General features: G+C 62.8%; 1 protein-coding gene across 1 annotated transcript; it reads left to right on the top strand.

Moving 5' to 3' along the window:
* The first annotated feature begins 5,739 nt into the window (after positions 1–5,739).
* Positions 5,740–18,045, top strand: PTGS1 (prostaglandin-endoperoxide synthase 1). Its single transcript, XM_032982606.2, has 11 exons — positions 5,740–5,893; positions 11,692–11,808; positions 11,963–12,103; positions 12,788–12,931; positions 13,359–13,540; positions 13,648–13,731; positions 14,048–14,294; positions 14,867–15,153; positions 15,910–16,057; positions 16,383–16,758; positions 16,836–18,045. The coding sequence occupies exons 1-10, from the start codon at positions 5,791–5,793 to the stop codon at positions 16,736–16,738; spliced, it is 1,809 nt and encodes a 602-aa protein (XP_032838497.2). The 5' UTR covers positions 5,740–5,790; the 3' UTR covers positions 16,739–16,758; positions 16,836–18,045.
* Positions 18,046–20,524: the final 2,479 nt, after the last annotated feature.

The following is a 20,524-nucleotide window of genomic DNA, read 5'->3' as shown; positions in this document are numbered from 1 at the left end:
ACAGCAGGGTGCAGGGCACCCACGTGGTGTCACGCGGTGACACGCAGCCCCAACACGCTTCCCAGTGCTCGCTGAAGCAGGTGCCCAGCACCCGGGGCTCTGCCAAACCCTTGGCCAGGGTGACTCCAAACCTGCCGCCACGGTGGGGACAGCCACGTGGTGAGGTGGCCTTCGAGCATCCCTTGAAACGCTCGGCTGGGCGATCCCTGCGCCGGTCCCTCACCCTAGGATGGAGGACCCCAAAACACGGGTGGCACAGGGCTGCTCTTCCCCCTGTGACGGGAGACTAAAACTCCCCCCCACCTTGGCTGCCCTCTTGGCTCCTACCCCGGGAAACAGGGTGATCCATGGGGCCCCCCCAAACTGGAGGGGCCATGCAGGCGACCAAGCACCCCTGTGGCCGGGGCAGACCTGGGCGGGAGGGCTGGGGCGCGGGAGCCACCTCGCTGCACGCTGCTGGTGAGCACGGCCGGGGAACCCTACACCGCGGGTAATTGGCATCAGATGCTCCCTGACCTGCCGCATCCACCGGGAAGCTGGAAACATTTATTTGTCTGAGCCAGCGGCTCTATCTGCGTGCGGGAGGCGTTGGCGGTGGCGGGGCTGGGCTCCGCGAGCCTAATGACTCTGAGCTGAAGATGATGAATATGATTGCTGAAAGCGCTTTCCTGAGTCCTCCTTTCCTGGGGCTCAGGTTACGAGTTCCCAGACAGCCTGTCCAGCCCTGACTTTTCAGCTCTGATTTGTAGCCCCCCAAACAGCGTCTGTCAGCTCCCCGCGCCGGAGGAAACGCTGGGTCCTCTGCTGCCGTGCCCGACGGAGCTGGGGAAGGGGCTGCCAGCCCTGCTCGGCCATTGGGAAGAGCTTCACCCCCCGGGCTGCCCCGCTGCAGCCCCCCCTTGGCCCCGCACCCCCACAGCCCCCCTGAGCCCAGTGCAGGGCAGACCAGACCAGACCGATGCCCCGTGTGGGGTCTCCAGCCACCAGCATCTGCTGTGCCGTGGTGCTGGGTTGGAGTTCCTGCGGCTGTTGGGGACCTTCCCCATGGGGGACTTGTCACCAGACACTTCTTAACCTTACGGTAGAAAAATGGGGGGTTTGGCTTCCCTGTTCCCAGCCCCTGCAGCCCAGGGTCAAGGGCCCACATGCTGAGCCACGTCCCACCCACGGAGCCTCTCAGGGATGCACAAGGATGGGTCAGGCCAGGGGATGCTCCACGGGCTGCACAGATCCCCTGGGATCAGGGGACATGCTCCTCCCAGGCACGGTCACCCCCGGAGCCTTAGATTGGGGAGCTGTGGGGTGCCCAGCTGCCCCACAGCTCCGCTCCCCACGCGGGGCTCGGGGAGGCTCCACGCCAGCCTTTCACTGCCCGGGGTGGGCTCCCTGAGCTGCCACCTCACCCCCCTCACCCCAAGGCTGTGAGGCCACGACACGGGGTGTCCCCCCAGCTCCAGCACCCCTGGGAAGATGGGAAGGGGGGAGGAGTTTTGGGTGCCAACCTGCTGCAGGGTCTTGGGTCCCGCTGTCCTGCCCCAGAGGCTCACAGAGGCAGTAGCACCCCAAACCTGGTGGAAAGGGGTCTGGGGGGGAGTGGAGAGGAGCTGCAGGGTAGCCCAAGGCAGAGCAGCTCAGGACCAGTGTCTCCCAGTGCCTCCCACAGCCCCGGCGGAGGCCGTGCTGCCATAGACGGTGTTTTGCTGCCTCCCTACGGGAGGACGCGCCGGCAGCACCGGCTCCTGCAGCCCCGCCGGCTCCTCCGCCAGCACTGGGGTCTCGCTGTCCCCTGCCCCGGGATGTGCACATGGGGGGGCCCGGGATGGGGTCACGCCATGGCAGCCACCTCTCACCGGCATCTCAGGCCTTGCACCGTGCAGGCAGAGCCGCTGCTCCTCCGGAGGGGCTCAGCGTGCCGCCGAGCACGGCTGCTGCGCAGCTCCAAAATCGCCTTCCCCATCCTATTTTACATTGAAGCAAGACAGCCGTGGCAGTCCCCGCGCCCGTCCTGCTCAGCTGCTGTCTCTCGGCAGAGAGCGAGGTCCGGCACCAGCACCGACACCAGCACATCGCCAGGGCAGCACCAACAGCCCTGAGAGAGCTGGTGCTGGGGCAGAGCCACAGTCGCATCCCTCCTGCACTGGTGGGGGAAAGAAAAAGGAAGCAAAACTCCGGCGATGTCTCCGGAAGGAGGAGGGAAGCTGCAGGAGGAAAAGGGGAAAAGCCACAGGCCTGATGGCTGCGGCTGCTGCTGTGAAAAGCAGAAGAGCAGCATGAGACCGGCGCGGTGCTGGCAAGGGGAGCTGGCTGGGAGTGTGGCACGAGGCGCGGCAAGGCCCCGGCACCGCACGGGAGGAGAGAGGAGGATTCTCAGGAGTCAGGACCTGCTCCAGTCAAATCTGAGAAGGTTTTGGGTGCTCGGGGCTGAAACCCTCCAGCCAGATCCCGACTACCCCAGGCTGCCTCTGCCACACGACCGTCCATCCTGCTGGCAGCTGGTTGGCAAGGAGTGCTCCCAGGAGCCGCGGCACGGCCAGGTCCCTGCTGCTGCCCTGTGCTCAGAGGAGCAGCAGCCACCCATCCCACATCCACCCAGCCCCGGAGAGGCTCTTCTTCTTCCCAAAGCTGCTCGTGTGAGTTTATTCTCCCAGCGCAAACTTTGGGCTGTTCGTGCACTGCGGGAGCTTGCACGCTCCGTGACAGCGAGGCCGCTCGCCACGCCATGGTCTGGGGTCAAGAGGCTGGGGGAGACCCCTCGCATCGCTCACCTCCCCCAGTCCCACCGATGGGGATGGAAGGGGGGGGGGCAAATCTCTGGTGAGCCCCCAGACGTGGCTGGACCTCGGCCCGTCGATGGCCCCACGGTGCTCGTGCTCCTGGCTGGGGCCGGCTGCTGCGGTGTGAGCGGCGAGCACCCGGCCGGCTCGGCTCGGTGCTCCCCAGGACGAGCACCGGCCCAGCAGCCGCCTCCTCCCACCCCGCGTGCACCTCAGAGACAGCGGCTGCTGGCGCCGCTGCCCTGCGAGAGCCCCCCTCGCCCCTCCGAGGGGGTTCATCAGGCCGAAGGAAACCTTTGTGCTTGTCTGCTTTCCTCCCGCCTTCCCCCAGGATCGTGGCGGCGATGGGCACGGCGGGGGAGGCTTGGCAGCACCGTGCTGGAGATTTCCCTTGCTACTACAGAGTGATGTCGGGGCATTTGCCGGCCAGATCCAGTGGCCACGCTGCCAGGGGAACCCACCGTGCTGCCTGGGCAGCACCACCCGCCCTTGCCCTGGCTGGGGACGGGGGCTCGTCTGGGGACCCGGGGCTGTTTTCCAGGCTGGGACATGAGGACAGACGTCCCGGGTTGCAGCTCAGACAGACTGCCGCCACGAAGGGGAAGGGGAGAGGTTTGCTGGGGCTGGCAGCGGGGAGGTGGGTAGCTGCCGGGTTTGTGCTGGGCAGCCCAGCGTGGCACCGAGCGCCTGGGGCGAGGGGTCTGGGTACCGGATGAGATGCCAGAAGTGATGGGGGTGTGCAGGATGGCTGGGACACCCCCCCACCCCCAGCAGTCCCCTCCTTCACCCTGCAGCTCGGGGACAGCCCCTCCACGGCTCCCCCTCGGTGGCCCTGGCGAGACAGCTGGCTTTGGGGCTGTTGCAACCATTTCCCGTATTGTGGGAGCCAATGATTATTAAAACCTGACAAGGGGGGGAAGGGAACAGAGCTGCGAGCATGGAAGCATTGCCAGAGCCAGGACATCCCCAAGGGCTGCGGAGCTGGCCGGGGGGGGGCACAAAGAGGGGGTTTGGGTTCTAACTGGTCCCAATGCTGCGGCCAACAGTGTGCGGGGAGGGAGGGGGAAAGGCCAGAGAGGGAGCTGGTGGTGCTGCCTGCGAGGATGGAGGGGAAAGGTGCACACCCACAGGGTAAACCTCTGTGGGGCTGTGACACCATGGGGCAGGTGGTGGCAGTGGGGGGGGAGAACCGGCGCTGCCCCACTCCTGCAGCCCTGCAGCACACAGGCACGGGGCTGGGGGGGGGGGACCGGGGAGCACCTGGGTGCCTGTTTGACACCGTCCTCCCCGTGCTTCTGCTGAAACCATCCTGACGGCTTGATGAAATCCGTCCCTCTGTGCTGATCCGCCAGCCTGCCACGGCTTTATATTTGGTGCCCATCCAGGCGGTTTGGGTGCTCTTTGTCGCAGAGGCCGGAGGACAGGGCGAGCGGCTGGGCACACGGTGCCCAGAGGGACGGTGCTGCCGGCAGGCAGGAGCAGCGGGCAGGAGCAGCCCCAGCCCCAGCCCACGCTGACGGCCCCGACTGCACACGTACGGCAAAACCTGCCCCTCGTTTCCAGCACATATTCGTCACTGGGAGGCAACTGGTGTCCCCACCCTATGAGAGCTCATCGAGAGCCCGCTGAGCTCATGTTTGTGTCCTGGCTGGTACATCTGCCCACTGACGCTGGAGCTGAGGCCCTTGTTCATTTTTGGACAGCTGCGAAGGACGCTTGCCTTGCAGGGACAGTCCCTCCCTGCAGCTGAAACCCAGCAAAGCCCCCACAGCATGAGCCCCCCTCCCACAGCCCCGCTCCTGCCCCATCCCCACCCCACAGCCGCTTTCCACGCCAAGCACAGGAACCGTGCAGGAACCACGAAGGAACTGTGCACCCCCCAACCCTGCTGGGGCTTCCTGCTGCTCTGCAAGGAGGTGACAGCAAAACCCGAGATAATCGTGAAACGTTCCCAGGCCCACACCAGGGTCACTGCCGCTGCTGCAGAGCAGCACAGGAGAGGGCGAGCAGCCACAGCTCCTTGTCTCTGGGTGCCACCAGGCTTGGGGACATCCCCTGAGGCTGGCCCAGCGAGGTCTGCAGCCCATCGTGCTCTCGCCCACCCCAGTTGCCCGCAGAGCCTCTCCTGGCCAGACGCGCTCCCTGCGGGGTGGCTGGTGCCTGCCTGGGCTGGGCTGGCCTGATCCTGTCCCCGCTGTCAGCAGGCTGGTGCAGTGAGGGGAAAAGCAGCCAGGCAGGAAACAACCAGTGATGGTTTCACTGATAAATTCAGCTTTTCTGGCTGCTGGTGGCTGTGGGCAGCCTGGTTCCTGGCGCCAGCTGGGCAGCGCTGCTGGGGCAGCCTCCCGCAGTGGGTCAGAGGGAGCTGGGCCAGGCCCACAGCCCACGGCCACGCCACGGGGACTGTGCCACTGCCCGAGCTGTAACAGGGTGCCCCAGGGCATGGGGACCCGAGGCAGGGGACTTGAGGATCAAGGGGATGGGCATGGGGGGTCCTCGAGACCAGGGTGTGGACACGGGCATGTTGGGGGACATGGGGACCAGGGCATGGACATGCAGGGGGACATGGGGACCAGGGCGTGGGCATGGGGATGCTGGGGGACGTGGGGACCAGGGTGTGGGCGCGCAGGGGGACATGGGGACCAGGACGTGGGCATGGGGATGCTGGGGGACATGGGGACCAGAGTGTGGACATGCAGGGGGACATGAGAACCAGGGAGTGGGCATGGGGATGCTGGGGGAGGACATGGGGATTGGGAGGGATACGGAGCGACCTGGCGATGGCCGGGGGGCTCCCGGGGGATACGGGGCTCAGGGCACGGCCAGGAACCCGGGGTGGCCACGGGGCCCCCGAGTGGGGTGCGCGGGATGGGGCAGCCCCCCCCCCTCCCCGCGGCGGGCCGGGCTGTCGGAGGCCGCCCCGTCCCCTCGGAAGCGAGAGGAGGCGCGAAGGGGCCGGGGGGAGGCGGGGCCGGGCCGGGAGCGGCGGCGGGACGCGGCGGAGCTGCCTCTCGCCATGGGCGGTGGGTACCGGGCCCGGGCCCCGCCGGGAGCGGGGCTGCTGCTCGCCCACGCCGTGCTGCTCTGCGCTGCCGGGAGCGCCGCCACCGACGGCTCCGGTACGAGGGGCGGGGGGGGCACCGGGAGGGAGGAGGGGGCACCCCGGGGCAGCCGGTACCGGCGGGAGCGAGCGGCGACATCCCGCATCGGGGGGGGGACCAGGGGAGTGAAGGGGGGACCGGACCCTGGGGGGGATCCGGTAGCGGGAGATGCGAGGGGGGACACCTGGTCCCGGGGGGAGCGCAGGGGACGGGGGGGCGGTCGCCGGGAAAGACCGGGGCGTTTGCCCCGAGCCCCGGCTCAGCGCCGCGGGACGGGGCCGGGTCGTGCCCATCGCCCCACGCCGGTCCTGTCCCCGCCGGGCCGCGGGCAGAAGCCGCTGGGGCAGAGTCCCCGCAGCACCCGGAGCTGGAGGATTTGGCACGTCACGCCTGACCGGAGAGTAAAATCACCCGTGAAAAAACAAACTTCCCCTCTCCCTCCCGCTGCGGCCACGCAGGGACCACACGCAGGGACCCGAGGAACCGTCACTGGCCTGAGGGGCGGCTGCACGACAGGGCTGGGCTCCCGCCAAGCCCCCCGCCGTCCCGGGACTGCGGCCACCCTGGGGTGACCCACGGGGGTGAGGGCCAGCACCCTGCAGCCTCCCAGCTGGGATGGGGCTTCTTGAAAAAAAGGGGGACAGTATCCATGAAAATCCAGCAGCCAGGGCCCTGCCCTGCTCTCCCCAGACACATACCAGGGGAAGCTGCGGTTTGGGGGTGAGGATGGAGGGCTGGGAGGGGCAGGGATGGCTCTGGTGGTCCGAGCCATCGTTTCATTCCCGTGCCCACGTGCCGCAGCAGTTCACGGTGTGCTGGCACGGCCCCGGTGGGCTCAGGCTGCCCGTGCACCTGGGGATGTCAAGGAGCAACGCTGCTTATGGCAGGCATCCACAGAGTGCGCTGGGAAATAAAACCTCATCTCGAATCCCCTCAGCTCCATCCCCAGCTCCTCCACTGCAGTTTCCTCCAGGTCCTTAACGGGGCATTGACTCCAGTCCCTCTTCCGTGAAATGACCTTCCTCCCCGCAGAAAAACGCCGTCCCAGCACGAAGCTCGTGGCACTTTGCAGGTTTTACAGTTCCTCGCTGAAAGAATGTTCTCAGCAAAACCAGCCCAAGCACGTGGGCTGCATCCCTCGGCGGGGCTCCGGCCGGCTGGGGTGCAAACGGTGCTGATGGTGACCCTGTCCCCAGCAGCCTGCCCGGGTTCACCCGCCGCTGTGGGAAGTCACACGCCCAAACCCGAGAGCCCCCAAAACACGCACAGGGTGAGCGTGTGGAGCTGAGCAGGGACACCCCCCCACCCCCCCCCCCCCACACACCATTGCAGGGAAAGTGGGAACTGTGGGAGAAGCGACCCGAACCGAGCTGGTTTGGGCTGGGCAGGCAGAGCTGGGTGCCGGAGCGGGGCTTGTCACCCTTCCCACCACCCACGTCCCCTCCCCACAGCCATCCTGCTGGGCGAGGGGGGACCTCTCCGAGCTGGAGCAGCAGGTCCTATGCAAAACCGGTGACCCCGAGGTGGAGGCTTCCCTTTTTCAGCAGCGTACATGTCCGAAAGGGGAACATGACTCCGGGTTGCAGCGCTTTGAGGCCCCGTGGCTGTGGCTGTGCAGAGGGTGGCCTGTGCCTGCTCTGCGGGCGACGCCGGGAGTCGGGGTGCGACCCGGCGGGAAGCGGCAGGTCCAGCTGCTGGGGACAGCAGGGCTGGGTGCCACCAGCATGGCCAAACCTCTCGGGGCTGGTTGGCCTCAGGCTGAAGGGTCAGAGCCAGGAGCAACAGGAGCCAACGCTGGAGGAGGAGGGCTGGTGCTGGGGAGGGGGTGGGCACCCCGCTGCGGGGCCCGTCGGGTCCGTCTGCACAAAAGGAGGGACCCCATGGGATGGACCTGGCTGTCACCCCACTGGGCTGGACCACAGGTGGTGGGGACAGGCAAGGGACAGCCCCTGTGCAGTTCTTCCTCCGGCTTGGCCATCTCCCAGCATGGGACTCATCTCCCGGAGAATCCTCCTGGGGACTGAGGACAGCCAAGAGCACCATCTGTGTGTCCTGCTGGGCACAGGACAGGGTCTGGGGACCCACTGGGGACCAGCATGCCTGAAGCAGCTGGGATGGGCTCACACTGGGATGGCTCAGCCATGACCAGCCCCTGGAGCTGAGTGCTGCATGGCGGGATCAAAGCAAATTTTGCTACGTGGGGGAAAAAAAAAAAAAAAAAAAAAAGATACCTGGGATATACATGAAAGGATGACTCTCTTCCAAGCCTTAATTAGGGAGGGAAATATCTGACTGAGGAATTAGGGGAACTGCACTGTGCCCCAAGGTGCTGTCAGCAGAGCGGCTGGGCTCCTGCTCCTTCTCAGCACTGCGTCGGGAGGACCACAGCCCTAATCTTGCCCTCGGATCTGCTCTTGGAGACCAAATAACAGGATGTTGGGCTTCGGCTGGGATCTGCTCGCTCAGTGTTTGCTGCTTAGAGCATTTCTACTTGACTCCTTTCTGGCTGCACCTTGGCTCCAAGCCATGATGTTTGCTCTCTGTAGAATTTTCCTTTGGCTGTGAGCAGAGCCAAGCCGGTCCCATGGTGTTTCTCTGTTTTCCCCTGCAGATATTACCCTTGGCTGCTGGCTTGCCTTCAGGGGTGTAGTTTTACACAAGTGTTCTTGCAAAATAAACCTGACTGTCCTCTCCACAGCCATTCCACGTTTCACCCGTTGGCAAATGGGAGGTGCGGCAGCACCCGAACATCACCAGCCCCGTGGTGTGAGGGCAGAGGAGGGTGAGGGGATCCCTGGCCGAGCCGCTTCTGATTTATGCCTGTATCGGTAGCTCGTCATCAACTGCCTCCTCCCAGCACAGCCCCTCTGTAACAGGGGACATGAAGCTTCAACCTGGGCTGCAAAGTGGGGCTTGTGGCCACACCGAGAGCCCCGGGGCTGTGTCTCCCCCCGCCAGTCCTTGAGGCTGGCAGCCCGGCTCAGGTGCGGGGAGGAGGATGGCCGAGCCCCACGTGGCATGCAGCTGCGGCCCTGGCACGCTGCTCTGGCTCGTGGTGCCGCCAGAAGTGGTTGCAGATGACAATCTGGCTTCACTGCGTGTGCTGTGAACAGCTCGTGGGCCTGAGGAAACCTCCCTGAATCAGAAAAACAAGTGCGTGAGCCTTTCATCATCATCAAAGCCTGCGGCCGTGGAGCCGTGTCCCATCAAGCAAGCCTGCTCCAGCCCGGCCGTGAGTCACCCCAGGTTGCTTTGGCTGCGGTTCTCAGAGCAGATGTTGTCCCCAAAATCTGGCATTTTTCAGCAGTGATGGAATGTGTTCACCAGCTCTGCCGTCACGGAGGGGGCTGTGCTCCAGCGTGGAGGCTGGCAGCAGCTTTCCCCACACCTGGAGCCATCCCGGCAGGGCTGGTGCAGGATTCCTGGCCGGGGTGGGGAGAGGCACGGAGCCACCGCGGGAGGGAGGCTCCGAAAGGACGTGAGAGGGGTTGCTGTCACGGGCCAGGACATGCTGCATCCCCCTCCCGCCCTTTTGGCTGGAACATGCCGGTCCCACCCCACCTCCGGGACCCCGCGGCGCTGACACCGCCGTGAACCGCGGGAGGAGACAGCTCGGCCAAGCCCGGCGTGCTGCCAAACCCACCGTGGAGGAGCGCTCGGCCACGACATGCCATCGAGCCCCGCGCCGGGGAGAGCCCCGGCAAAGCGAACTTCTGGCTTCCCACGTCAGCTGGAGAGATGGGGCAGGACACAACCTCCCGTGCCAGAGCCCGCGGCGTGGAGCATCCTCCCGGTGCCCACGGGCAGCCTCACATCCTCCGGGGTTGCACCAGGCACGGCACGGGGCTGCTTTTTTAGGTGCCTGCAAAGTTTGCAGCGGAGTCAAGTGCAGAGCTGCCGACGCAGGAATAGCCCGGAGGATGCACCAGCTGTGCTTCAACACGGCCCCCTTTGCAAAAGTTCCCGTCTTGCAAAAAACCAAACGGGTGGTCTGACCTTAATTTGTCTGAGATAAATAAGAACCTGCCTGCTGCCTCCCATCTGGATACATGAAAAGATCTGAGATGAAAGGGAGTCTGATGGAAGGGCTGGGAGCTGAACGCGTCTTTGCAAGCCGGCCTCCGTGATGTGAGGGATTTGGGGTCACAGGGCTGAGCGCAGCCGGGGCAGAGCTGCTGGCCAAGCCCTGGGCTCCTGGGCAGCCACTGCCCTGCCCCCCAGCCTGTGGCTGGCTGGGAGACTGAGCAACTTTACAAAATTAGCTTTATTTTTCAAAGATGTTAATTTTTAGCTGCAATTTCCTATGGAAAAAATGTGATTTCCATTCTGCGTGCCTGCCCCTCCACCCCAGCATTGGAACCTGTTCCCAGATTCCAGAAGAATCTGAACCAGGTCTGGCAGGGGCCTGGTGAGCTCATGGACCACACAGAGCAGCCGATGGACCTGGGAGACCTTCCCTCATCAGCCACGACACTGGGCACACTGGGAACGGCTCTCGGTCCCGTCTAGTGCTCCGGGCCCGCTACCTGTCCCTGTCCCCGCAGCCGGTGGCACCGGAGCTGAGCGCTGTGGTCGGTGGCACCCCTGTCCCCGAGCGCTCTGCGTCCCGGTGGGGCTGGTGCCTGCCGTCCTGCCGATGCGCACCAAAACCCTCAGCCAGGTGTGCTCCAGGAGGTCTTGTCTCTTGGCACTTTGACTCTCCTGGCACAAAGGCTCCATCCCGGGTCTGCGGGGACCGACCCAGCTTGGTGAGGTTGAGGTTGGCACCGGTGAGGCTTTCGGGAGGCAAAGGACATCTGAATTTCCAGCCCAGCCCTTGGGCTAATGAAGGGCAGAGGGCTCTCCGGCTGCCCCAGCTCTCGGCTCTCATTCTCCCCTGAGTTTTGCTGCTCTTGGAGGGGCTGAAAATGGTGGAGTTACAAAGTGCTGCGGGCTCCAGGGGGGATCAGAAGGGCTTGGTGCGGATGGATGGGTGCCTAGCGCTGCCCCAGAGCCGGGAGCTGTTTATGTCACAGGGTGGGGGGGTCTCCCTGTGACCCACGGGATCCCACTGCCGTGGGGTGGGCGGGAAGGGGGCCCTTATCTCGCGTCTGCAGGCTGGGGCACGAAGGCGGCGGAGGAAGGGGCTGGGCGGCAGCCGGGGGAGCGAGCCCAGCGGTCGGCCCTTTTCATCCACTCCGGGTGGCGGGAGCCGCTTGCCAAAGCAAACTTCAGCCCTGACAATTGTCATTCTTATTAACACCGGTGCTGTGTTTGCACTGCTTTGTCCCACGCTGGGGCTCCGGGGGCACAGCAGCCCCTTGTGCACGAGGCTGCGGCCCTGGCCGCGCAGGAGACCGTCGTGACATGGCCCCGCGGTGACACGGGGCACCGGGCAGGGCACAGCCCCGGCAGCAACAGCCCGAGCTGGGACCGGGGCTTGCAGCACCCATCGGTGCATCACCACGGGGTGCGGACGGTTCCTTTGGCAATCCCGAGTGTTTCAGACAAGGGTGGCTTCCACAAGGAAGGAGGGACGGTGCCGAAGCAATGCTCCTGCCCAAAATGCGTCACCAGGGAGGTAAAAGCTGAGCAGTAATATCTACTGCAGGTCTGATATTGCAACGGCCAGGGCAGTGCTCGGCTCCTGCAGCACGCCGTTAACACCAGCCTGGGCTCACGGAGGTGGCTGCCGTCAAAGCTCCTCATCTCGGGGAGACCCCCCCGAGCTGGACCCTGCTCGGCGCTGCGCGGGGCGGCGTCACCCCGTGAGGAGCAGGGAGCCGCTGGCCGCGGTGACGCTGCGGCTGGGTGGTGATGTCTCTCTCTCCCCGCAGTGAATCCCTGTTGCTATTTCCCCTGCCAGCACCAAGGGGTGTGCGTGAGGGTCGGCCCGGGAGGTTACGAGTGCGACTGCACGCGGACGGGATACTTCGGGGACAACTGCACCTCCCGTAAGTCCCTGTCGCCCGCGGGACCTCTGGCCCCCGTGGGTCCTGGCGCGGCACGCTGCGCCTGCAGCACGCCTTCTCGCCAGCGTGGGTGGGCCGGGGCTGTTAATGGGCTTCGTTAGCGGGGTGAGCAATTTGCCTGGTCTGTCTCCCCCAGCCGAGCTCTGGACGCGCCTCCACGACCTGCTGAAGCCCAGTCCTGCCTTCTACCACTTCATCCTGACCCACTTCAAGTGGTTTTGGGACATTATCAACAGCACCTTCATCAGGGACACGCTCATGAGGCTCGTGCTCACAGGTGAGGGGTTGGAGCGGGTCTCGGGGTGCAGCAGGACTTGGGGACCCCCCCGGGGCATCAGCAGAGGTGTGGGTGGTGTGGCTGCAGTGATGCTGAGCAGCTCCCATGGGCACGGTGGGCAGCGGGATTGAGTCACCTCACTGGGAGACCTAGGGAGGTTGTCACCCCATCACCCCATCACCCCATCACCCTGCCTGGGGGAGGCTGCCAGCCAGCTGGAAAACAGGAGCAGCTCAGCACACTGCGCCCCCCGGGCCAAAGGGTTCTTAGCAGCTGCACGGAAAGAAGCCTGTGGAAATATGGCCTCTGTTACTCATGTCCCTACATTCACCTCTTTGCATAAATATTTAGGTTCCAGCCCTTGGAGCCATAGCAGCACATTTGCAAGGCTCCGGCTGTTGGTTTTACCATTTCTGTGTGGTTGTCATCTCATTCATCATCCAAGAATCCATGTGGTGCATTAGTACAATCCCTCCTCTTCTGCGGGGAATTGCAGCCTTTAAAAGGCTCAGAGCAAACCCCGGGACGCCCACATGCCTCCGCTGCCGGTACCTTCCTGCTTTCGGCGTGTCAGGGGAGGGCAGCTGGCAGCACGGAGTGGGTGGGCAGGGGCTGGGGGCAGAGCCCTCGGGGTGCTGCCCCGTGCCCCACAGTGGTGACCCCCCCCCCTCTCTCTCCTTTCAGTTCGTGCCAATCTCATCCCCAGCCCCCCCACCTTCAACTCTGACTACGGCTACATCAGCTGGGAGGCCTACGCCAACGTCAGCTATTACACCCGCGTCCTCCCACCCGTGCCAGACAACTGCCCGACGCCCATGGGGACCAAAGGTAAATGGCTGGCCCGGGGGGTCCGGCATTGCGCGGTGCCAGGTGTGGGGCTGAGTTGCTGGAGCAGCACCCTGGGTCTGTACCTGGTGCAGCATCGGTGTTTCCCACCTCCCCATGCTCAAGTTTTCCCTGCCGTGGACACATCTGCGAGGCACCGCTGGAATGCCACGTGCCACCGCTGTCCTGCCCGAGCTGGTCCCACGGGCAGGAGGAGCTTGATGGCATCTGATGTGCTGCTGGGACAGCTCAGGTTGAGCTGCTGGGCTGTGTCGTAGCCTGTGCAAGAGGGCTGTAAGGTGTCTCTGCAGAGGAGTCAGTGCCTGGTGCTGCAGCCGACACGGCAGCTCTCGCCGACAGCCCCGCAGCCAGCGCCAGTACCCGGCTGGGTCGGCGTGGGGCATCTGCCCTCAACCTCCATCCTTTGCAGGGAGGCAGCATCTGCCCGACCCCCAGCTCCTGGCGGAGAGGTTCCTGCTGCGGCAGAAGTTTGAAGCCGATCCCCAAGGCACCAACCTGATGTTTGCCTTCTTCGCCCAGCATTTCACCCACCAGTTCTTCAAGACGTCCGGGAAGATGGGACGCGGCTTCACCAAGGCGCTGGGCCACGGGGTGAGGGGTGCTGGAGCTGGGGGTGCGGGGGCGTGTGGGGAGCCAGGAGGGGGACCGGGGTGCTCACAGCCTTTCGGAACAGCCTTGATGCCTTGCTGTCTTGGCAGGTGGATCTCGGGCACTTGTACGGGGACAACCTGCAGCGGCAGCACCAGCTGCGACTCTTCAGAGACGGGAAGCTGAAATTCCAGGTACCGCCTGGCGCGCCCCCAAACATCTCAGCCCTGTGATCCAGGGTGGTTTGAAACCCAGGTCCTCTGGCAGCTCCTGGGAGACCCCAGCCCTGATGCCCCATGTGGCTGCTGGCCGGAGGGACAATATTTGGGGTGTAGCTGTTCTGACGGCAGCAATCCGGGGCTGTATGAGGGAGGCGTTTCTGTCCTGCCCACAGCGTGGAGGGGAGCAGCCAGGGTGCCCGCAGGGAGCCAGGTCCTGGCTGGGCAGGCTTCCACTGCGGTGGTTTTCTCCCCTCCTCCCTTTCTGCCATCCTGTTCTTGTCTCCCCAAGGTGGTGGATGGAGAGGTGTACCCCCCCATGGTCACCGATGCTCCGGTTCACATGGTCTACCCATCCGACATCCCCAAGGAGAAGCAGCTGGCGATGGGGCAAGAGGTGTTTGGGCTGCTGCCGGGGCTCTGCATGTATGCCACGCTCTGGCTGCGCGAGCACAACCGCGTCTGCGACGTCCTGAAACGGGAACATCCCACCTGGAGCGATGAGCAGCTCTTCCAGACGGCTCGTCTCATCCTCATCGGTGAGGACCGGTGGCACCGCGGGGCACGGGCACCACGGAACCCCGTGGCCCACCTCCCAGCTTGGCTGTTGGTCGGTCTGCGTTTGAGGATGGTGGCCAGGCTGGCTTTAGAGGCTGGAGGATTTTCTCTGGAAGCCTTCTGGGGATCGTTGGCTTGGGTCTGTATAGCAAAAATTGGCTTTGGTCCATCCAAAAAATTAATTTTGAATAATTTTGTCATCATTTGGAATGATTTCATTTTAATGTTCATTATAAATTTACTGTAATCTCATGAAAATGCCCTTTTTACCAGTATCCAGACAAAAGCCATGTCACCATATTCTCTCTAAGAAGCCTATCAAGGTCAGCTTTCCTCAGGAACCATTTCGGTTTCAGCAGACTGACCTTTGCTGGTGAAAAAATAATTCACTGGAAAATTCCCAACCAACTCAACAAGCCCGTAGTCAGAAAGGTCCCAGTTGGTGGACGGGTGCTGGGACTCACTGCCCTAGCCTGTGGGTGACATCTCGGGGTGCAGAGCTGGTACCTCTGGCTGCTGCCAGCCGACGGCCGCTTCTCTCCCTCCTGCCCAGGGGAGACCATTAAGATCGTCATTGAAGACTATGTCCAGCACCTCAGCGGGTACTACCTGAGCCTCAAGTTTGACCCCGAGCTGCTGTTTGGGACACAGTTCCAGTACCGGAATCGCATCGCGGTGGAGTTCAACCAGCTCTATCACTGGCATGGGCTGATGCCCGACTCCTTCATCGTCCAGGGGGAAGAGTACAGCTACGAGCAGTTCCTCTACAACACCTCCATGCTCATGGACTATGGCGTGGAGGCGCTGGTGGAGTCCTTTTCCAAGCAGATTGCAGGAAGGGTAAGGTCCTGCTGTCCCCTCCCTGCCCGCGCCGGGGCTGTGGGACCCGGGGCGGGATGCTGGTGGTACTGTAGAGGCAGTGCCGTTACCGCAGTAACGAATGTCCCCGTTTGCACGTCACACATAGAGTCTTCTACCCAGGGCAGCACCTGAGGGACATGCCTTGAGCCTTCCTCACAAGCGCCGGAGCAAGGCTGGGCCTTGGCAGCCCCGTTTGCTCGCTCTTGGGACTGTAGTAAACATCAGGGTGATGCCAGGAGCCTGCGGTAAGCCGGGCTCTCCTGGCCCGGAGCGGGCTGTGGAGCAGCCTGGGCATGGGAGCAGCTTGTCTGGCACTGTCCTTTGCTGCCATCACATGGATGTTTTCTTCCAAGCGATTACATCTGCATTTCTGACCCTCTGCTTGTGCAAAACGGCAAGGCTGAGGCACAGACCCGCTGCAATTTAGGTGTTTGGGTTCTCCACGTGACCCCAAACCCCCGTGATCTCTCCCATTCTCCCAGGCCAGTGGGTCACCGTCCATCCAGGGCTTCTCCTGCGCCATTCCCCGACCTGCCCTGGGAACAGGACTGACTTTGGCTCAAGGTGCTCTACAGCTGTTTTTTGGCACTGTCCCTCTTGCCGCTGCGATGACGTGCGGGTCTCCATGACACGGTGCCCAGGACATGGATGCTTTAGTGAGGTGGCTCCCCTGGGGCGGATGCTGGTCCTGCCTTGTGCCTTACGTGTGCTCCTCCTTGTGTTCTTGCCCTCCAGATCGGTGGGGGACAAACCATCAACGCCAATATCTTGAACGTGGCCGTTGGGGTCATCAAGGAGTCCCGTCAGCTGAGGCTACAGCCGTTTAACGAGTATCGGAAGAGGTTTGGCATGAAGCCCTACAAGTCCTTTCAGGAGCTGACAGGTACGGCTGCGGGGCTGCCGCAGGAGCTCACGGGGCTGCGCGGATGCTCTGTGCCTGCAGGCAGGGGGTACGAGACCACGAGCTGCCCCCCAAACTGCTCACCCATCCAAGCCGGGCCGTGCCCCTCGCGCCGGGGCAGCCGGGGTTGATGGCTTCGCCGCAGGGCTCCTTCCTCACGCGGGGCTGGATGAGGTGCGGGGGGCAGTGCTGGGCTCGCCGCTGCCTGGGTTGCAGGAGCTGCCACGTTCCTGTTACCCACAGCAAGGCCAGTCCTTGCCGGGGGGCGATTCCCTTGCTAAAGCACTGTGATGTTCATTTGGTGCAGGAGAGGAAGAGAAAGCGGCGGAGCTGGAAGAGCTGTACGGAGACATCGATGCTCTGGAGTTTTATCCAGGCTTGCTGCTTGAGAAACCCCAACCCAATGGTATTTTTGGGGAAAGCATGGTAGAGATCGGAGCTCCGTTTTCCCTGAAGGGGCTTCTTGGAAACCCCATCTGCTCCCCAGAGTACTGGAAACCCAGTACATTCGGTGGAGCAACCGGCTTTGAGATAGTTAAGACAGCGTCGCTCGAGAAGCTCGTGTGCCTCAATGTGAAGAAGTGCCCGTACGTGGCGTTCCGTGTGCCGGATACTGTGGAAAACGGCAGCCCTCGGGGTGGTGGATCATCTACTGAGCTCTAGCACCAGGACAGCTTGCCCAGGTAGAGACCGTCCTTGCCCAGGCGCCGGCTGAGCCCAGCTCCCAGCCTGGCACTGACTATCCCGTTCCTTCTCGCAGGGAGCGGCGGGGACACAGGGACCTGCCCACCCCTGTGCCGAGCAGAAGCAGGACAGAAGATGGTCCCATCCTGGGCATCCTCCACACCAGCCCTCGAGGAGAGGCCGGTACCAGCTCTGTGAGAAGCTCGAGTGCCTCAGGAGTGTGGCTGCCACTGCTGTCCTCAGCAGCCCCGACTCTTTTGCTAGTGAATACCTTGCATGAAGCCAGCTTTGGGGTTCCCCAGGGGACGCCCGCCTCCCCGGAACGCTCCGGACTCCCCTCCGCTTCGTCACCCACTGCCCCCGCTGCTTTCCAGCACCAGGCCACCAGCAAGCCCCTCTTTCACAGGGACAGAGGAGCGCGGAGCCCGGGGACCCCTCCCGGTCCATCCACCCCAGCCTGCCCAGCACGTGGGCATAGCCGAGACACAGCCCAGAAGAAGGAGCCAAAGCAGTGTCTCTGCGGGAGGAGACCTGGGGAGGAGCATCAGATGGGGCCTCCCAGACCTCCTGCATTTCCCAGCTGCTGGGTGGGAGCCCAGCACCCACTGCTGGCTGCCCGTGCTGGGCTGCTCAGAGCAAGATGCTACCTCTGTGATGAAGTCTCTTCCATCCTATGATCATTACACTTCCCTGCATTAATAGCTCAGCAAATGACGTCCCCAAGGCACACAGACCTCGCTTCTGCCCTGCTCCAGAAATGCACGCCGATGTCAGCCCTCACTGACATAATGACATGGTAGCTGACAGCCACTGTCACCTGGATCCCCATCAGATCCTGATTCACCTCCAGGAAAATGGACATTTTTAAAAAATAAATGATTTTACCAACTCCTCCCATTTCCTCCAGCCATTTTCCAAGCTTTGTCTTGCCAGCGCCAGGCCCTGCAAGAGGGCAGGACGCTCAGGAGGCAGCAGGAGCTGGGGGAGAAGAAGAGTCCCTGGAGCATTGCTGGAAGGCTGGTGTCCCTGCTGGGACACAGCGGGGCCATGCAGCCAGCACTGTGCCGTGTAATTGCTGACTGCATCAAAAGAAGTAAACGGGGACCCCCCTCGAGATGCTTTGGTGGGGGGTCTCCGAGCCTGAGTCTCCTGTGAAGGTTTGAGCTGCGCTGCCCTCCATCCACCACCCCCCCACAGCCCTGTGCTGCGCTGCTCCGATGCTGATAACACGGCGCTTACATCCGACCCTGTGTATTTCTATCACATAAAATCTATCCACATGTAAATCTTGCTGGCCAGGTACTTTGTAGGCATGAAATAGCCACGGTCTGTAAGAGACCAGATGGCTGCGGTTTCCTCTGGTGTTGAGCTGGAGGAGGGAACCGCTCCTGGGCTCCTGCTCCATCCCAGCAGGACTTCCACCCGGCGTAGGGACTTCATGCCACGAGGCCGTGGGGGCTGCGCTGCTCCTCACGGGGTTCTCCCCCCTGTCCTCCTGGGCACTGCCGGCTGCTCCTCAGCCCATCACGCAAAACTGGGGGAGACAAGGGGAGAACCAGGGCAGGGAGTCCCAGTGCAGGGTGCTGCCTCAAACCCTGGGGCCAGCCAGAACCCAAGGAACTGGGCAGGCAGGGGCCAGGAGGACAACAGACGTGAGATTTCCAGGTAGCTATAGCCAGGGAGACACAGCTCCTACTCTCTGCTGCCTGTCCCTAAGGGGGGGTGAGGATGGATGAGGGTGTTGGCCGTTTGGGGATGGAGTGACAATCCTGTGATGTCCCACCTGCCCTGCAAGTTTCAATAATTGCTGGTCGCACCAGCTGATGTTTTCATCCCTGATCAAGCAAGTATGTCATGATCCAGACTCCTCAAGAGGGGGTCGTGAGGTACTTCCAGGCAATAATAAAACCGGTTGTAGGGAGGCGTTACGGGAATTTTAAACCAGGGAGATTTAAAGAGCTGGTGCCTTGGCAGGGATGCGTTAGGAGGATGTCATAGCAAGGGAACATCTGCAAGCAGAGACTCCCAAGGCAAGAGCCTTCTCACTCCCTCTCTTTAACCCTTCAGAAATGAGATGGCTTTACCAGGCTATCACCTGGATTTTAGTTTCCTAATGGCCTGGAGGGAGGCAGAGGCAGGCCCGACCCACGAAGGCACAGCGGGCTGGTTTGTTCACCTGGGTTGGCCCTGCCCGGGCAACTGCAGAGACCCCAGCCCGACCGCTCCCCCACAGCTTGCAGCACCGTGTAGCACAGAAGTGCTGAGTAGCAAGCCGAGAGGAGGACACGGTCCTTTCTCACCTCGTGGCTCCCTTTCCCCAGCTTTCCCCTTCCCTTCCCCTCTGGGTGGGAAGCCAGCGCATGGTGGTGCCAAAATGACCAACACCCGCTGACAGCCTGTTACATGGCAGTGTGGGGGGGTCTCTCCCCCAGGGTCTGCCCTGGCTGGTGACCCCCGAGAACCACGACCCTCGCTGCGCTTCCCTCGCTCAGCCAGCAATGCACCGCTTGTGAAAAGGCAAACGGCAGCAAATGGGGAGCAACACCCAGTCCAAAGACTGTTGGTGTGTCTCAAATCCACGCTGGGGTCCACGCGCCCCGTGTCTCCAGCCAGCCGGAGCCCACTGCCAGAATGTGCGTACGATTGCCCTTGCCCCTGCTCCAGCCTCGAGCATCCTCCATCATCTGGCTAAAGGCACGAGCCTGGCTCGTTTCAGTTAGACCACAAACATCCTGCTTTTGTCTGTAGCTATCGAGGGCTGCCAGCGCTGTTTTGGTACTGACCGATAAGCGTACGAGAGCCCATGGGGCACACAGAGAGCTGCCTAGGTGCCCTCTGCCACCGAGGAGGAACGTTTCACCGGGAACTAGCTCAGCTGAGCCAACACTGGCAAGCCTGGTATCTCTTCCAGTTGTGCCCCCAGCTCCCATACGGCACAGTCCAGGACAGCAAAGCATCTCCCTCCTGCACCTCACCCTTCTGAAAGCGGGAAAAGCTTTGAAATAGTTTCTTTGTAGGACCAACATGTACCAACACCAGGCACAGCATCCAACATGCTACTGAAACCTCCTCCGCCATGAGCCTGGGGACCCACAGCCCCGCACAGGGAGCTTCCCCCAGCCCAGCACTGCCAAGCCCTTGCGTTTGCTTTGCCAGTCTTCCAGCCATGGCAGTTTGTAGAAATCACTCACGTCCCCACCTCAACTTGTCCGTCTCGATGAGCAGCTGTGTCCGCAGTGGAAGACAGTAGTTTGCATCTAAACACGGTGTTTAGTCTGGTGCATCCACCAGCATCATCCAAGCAAGGCTCTAAGGGGCCCCCCGCCACTGCGAGCCCTGGGGATGGCTCCCCATCCTCTGTTTGAGCTCTTGGTAAACACAACTCACAGGACATCTTCTGAAGATTTAAACAAGCGCGTCTGAGGAGCCCAGCTGCAGCTCCCCCGTGCAGGGACGGACGTGGACGGGAGGACGGCGCTGCCTGAGTTCGTGCGGCGCGAGCAGCAACAATGAAAACATCTGTCTGTGGTTGTGCGACCTCTGAAGCGATGATTCACTGAGGTTATTGCTGACCAGAGCACACCGTACACAGAAGATCAATCATTTGCAATGCTTTTTCATGCAAAGCTGTCCTTACGGTGGAGGCAAGGGCAGAGGCTGCAGCCGGTTTCCCTCTCCGGGCAGCCCGTGCCCCTCTGGCCCCACACCTGAGCAAGATCCACGATGGGAAGTTGTCTAAACCCCATGGTGGCAAAAATCAGCAGG

This window comes from Tyto alba, unplaced genomic scaffold (assembly GCF_018691265.1).
Source record: "Tyto alba isolate M040663 unplaced genomic scaffold, T.alba_DEE_v4.0 Super-Scaffold_11, whole genome shotgun sequence".
In the NCBI taxonomy this organism is placed as follows: domain Eukaryota; kingdom Metazoa; phylum Chordata; class Aves; order Strigiformes; family Tytonidae; genus Tyto; species Tyto alba.
Note: the sequence above shows the minus strand (reverse complement) of the source record. Positions and strands in the feature narration are given on the sequence as shown.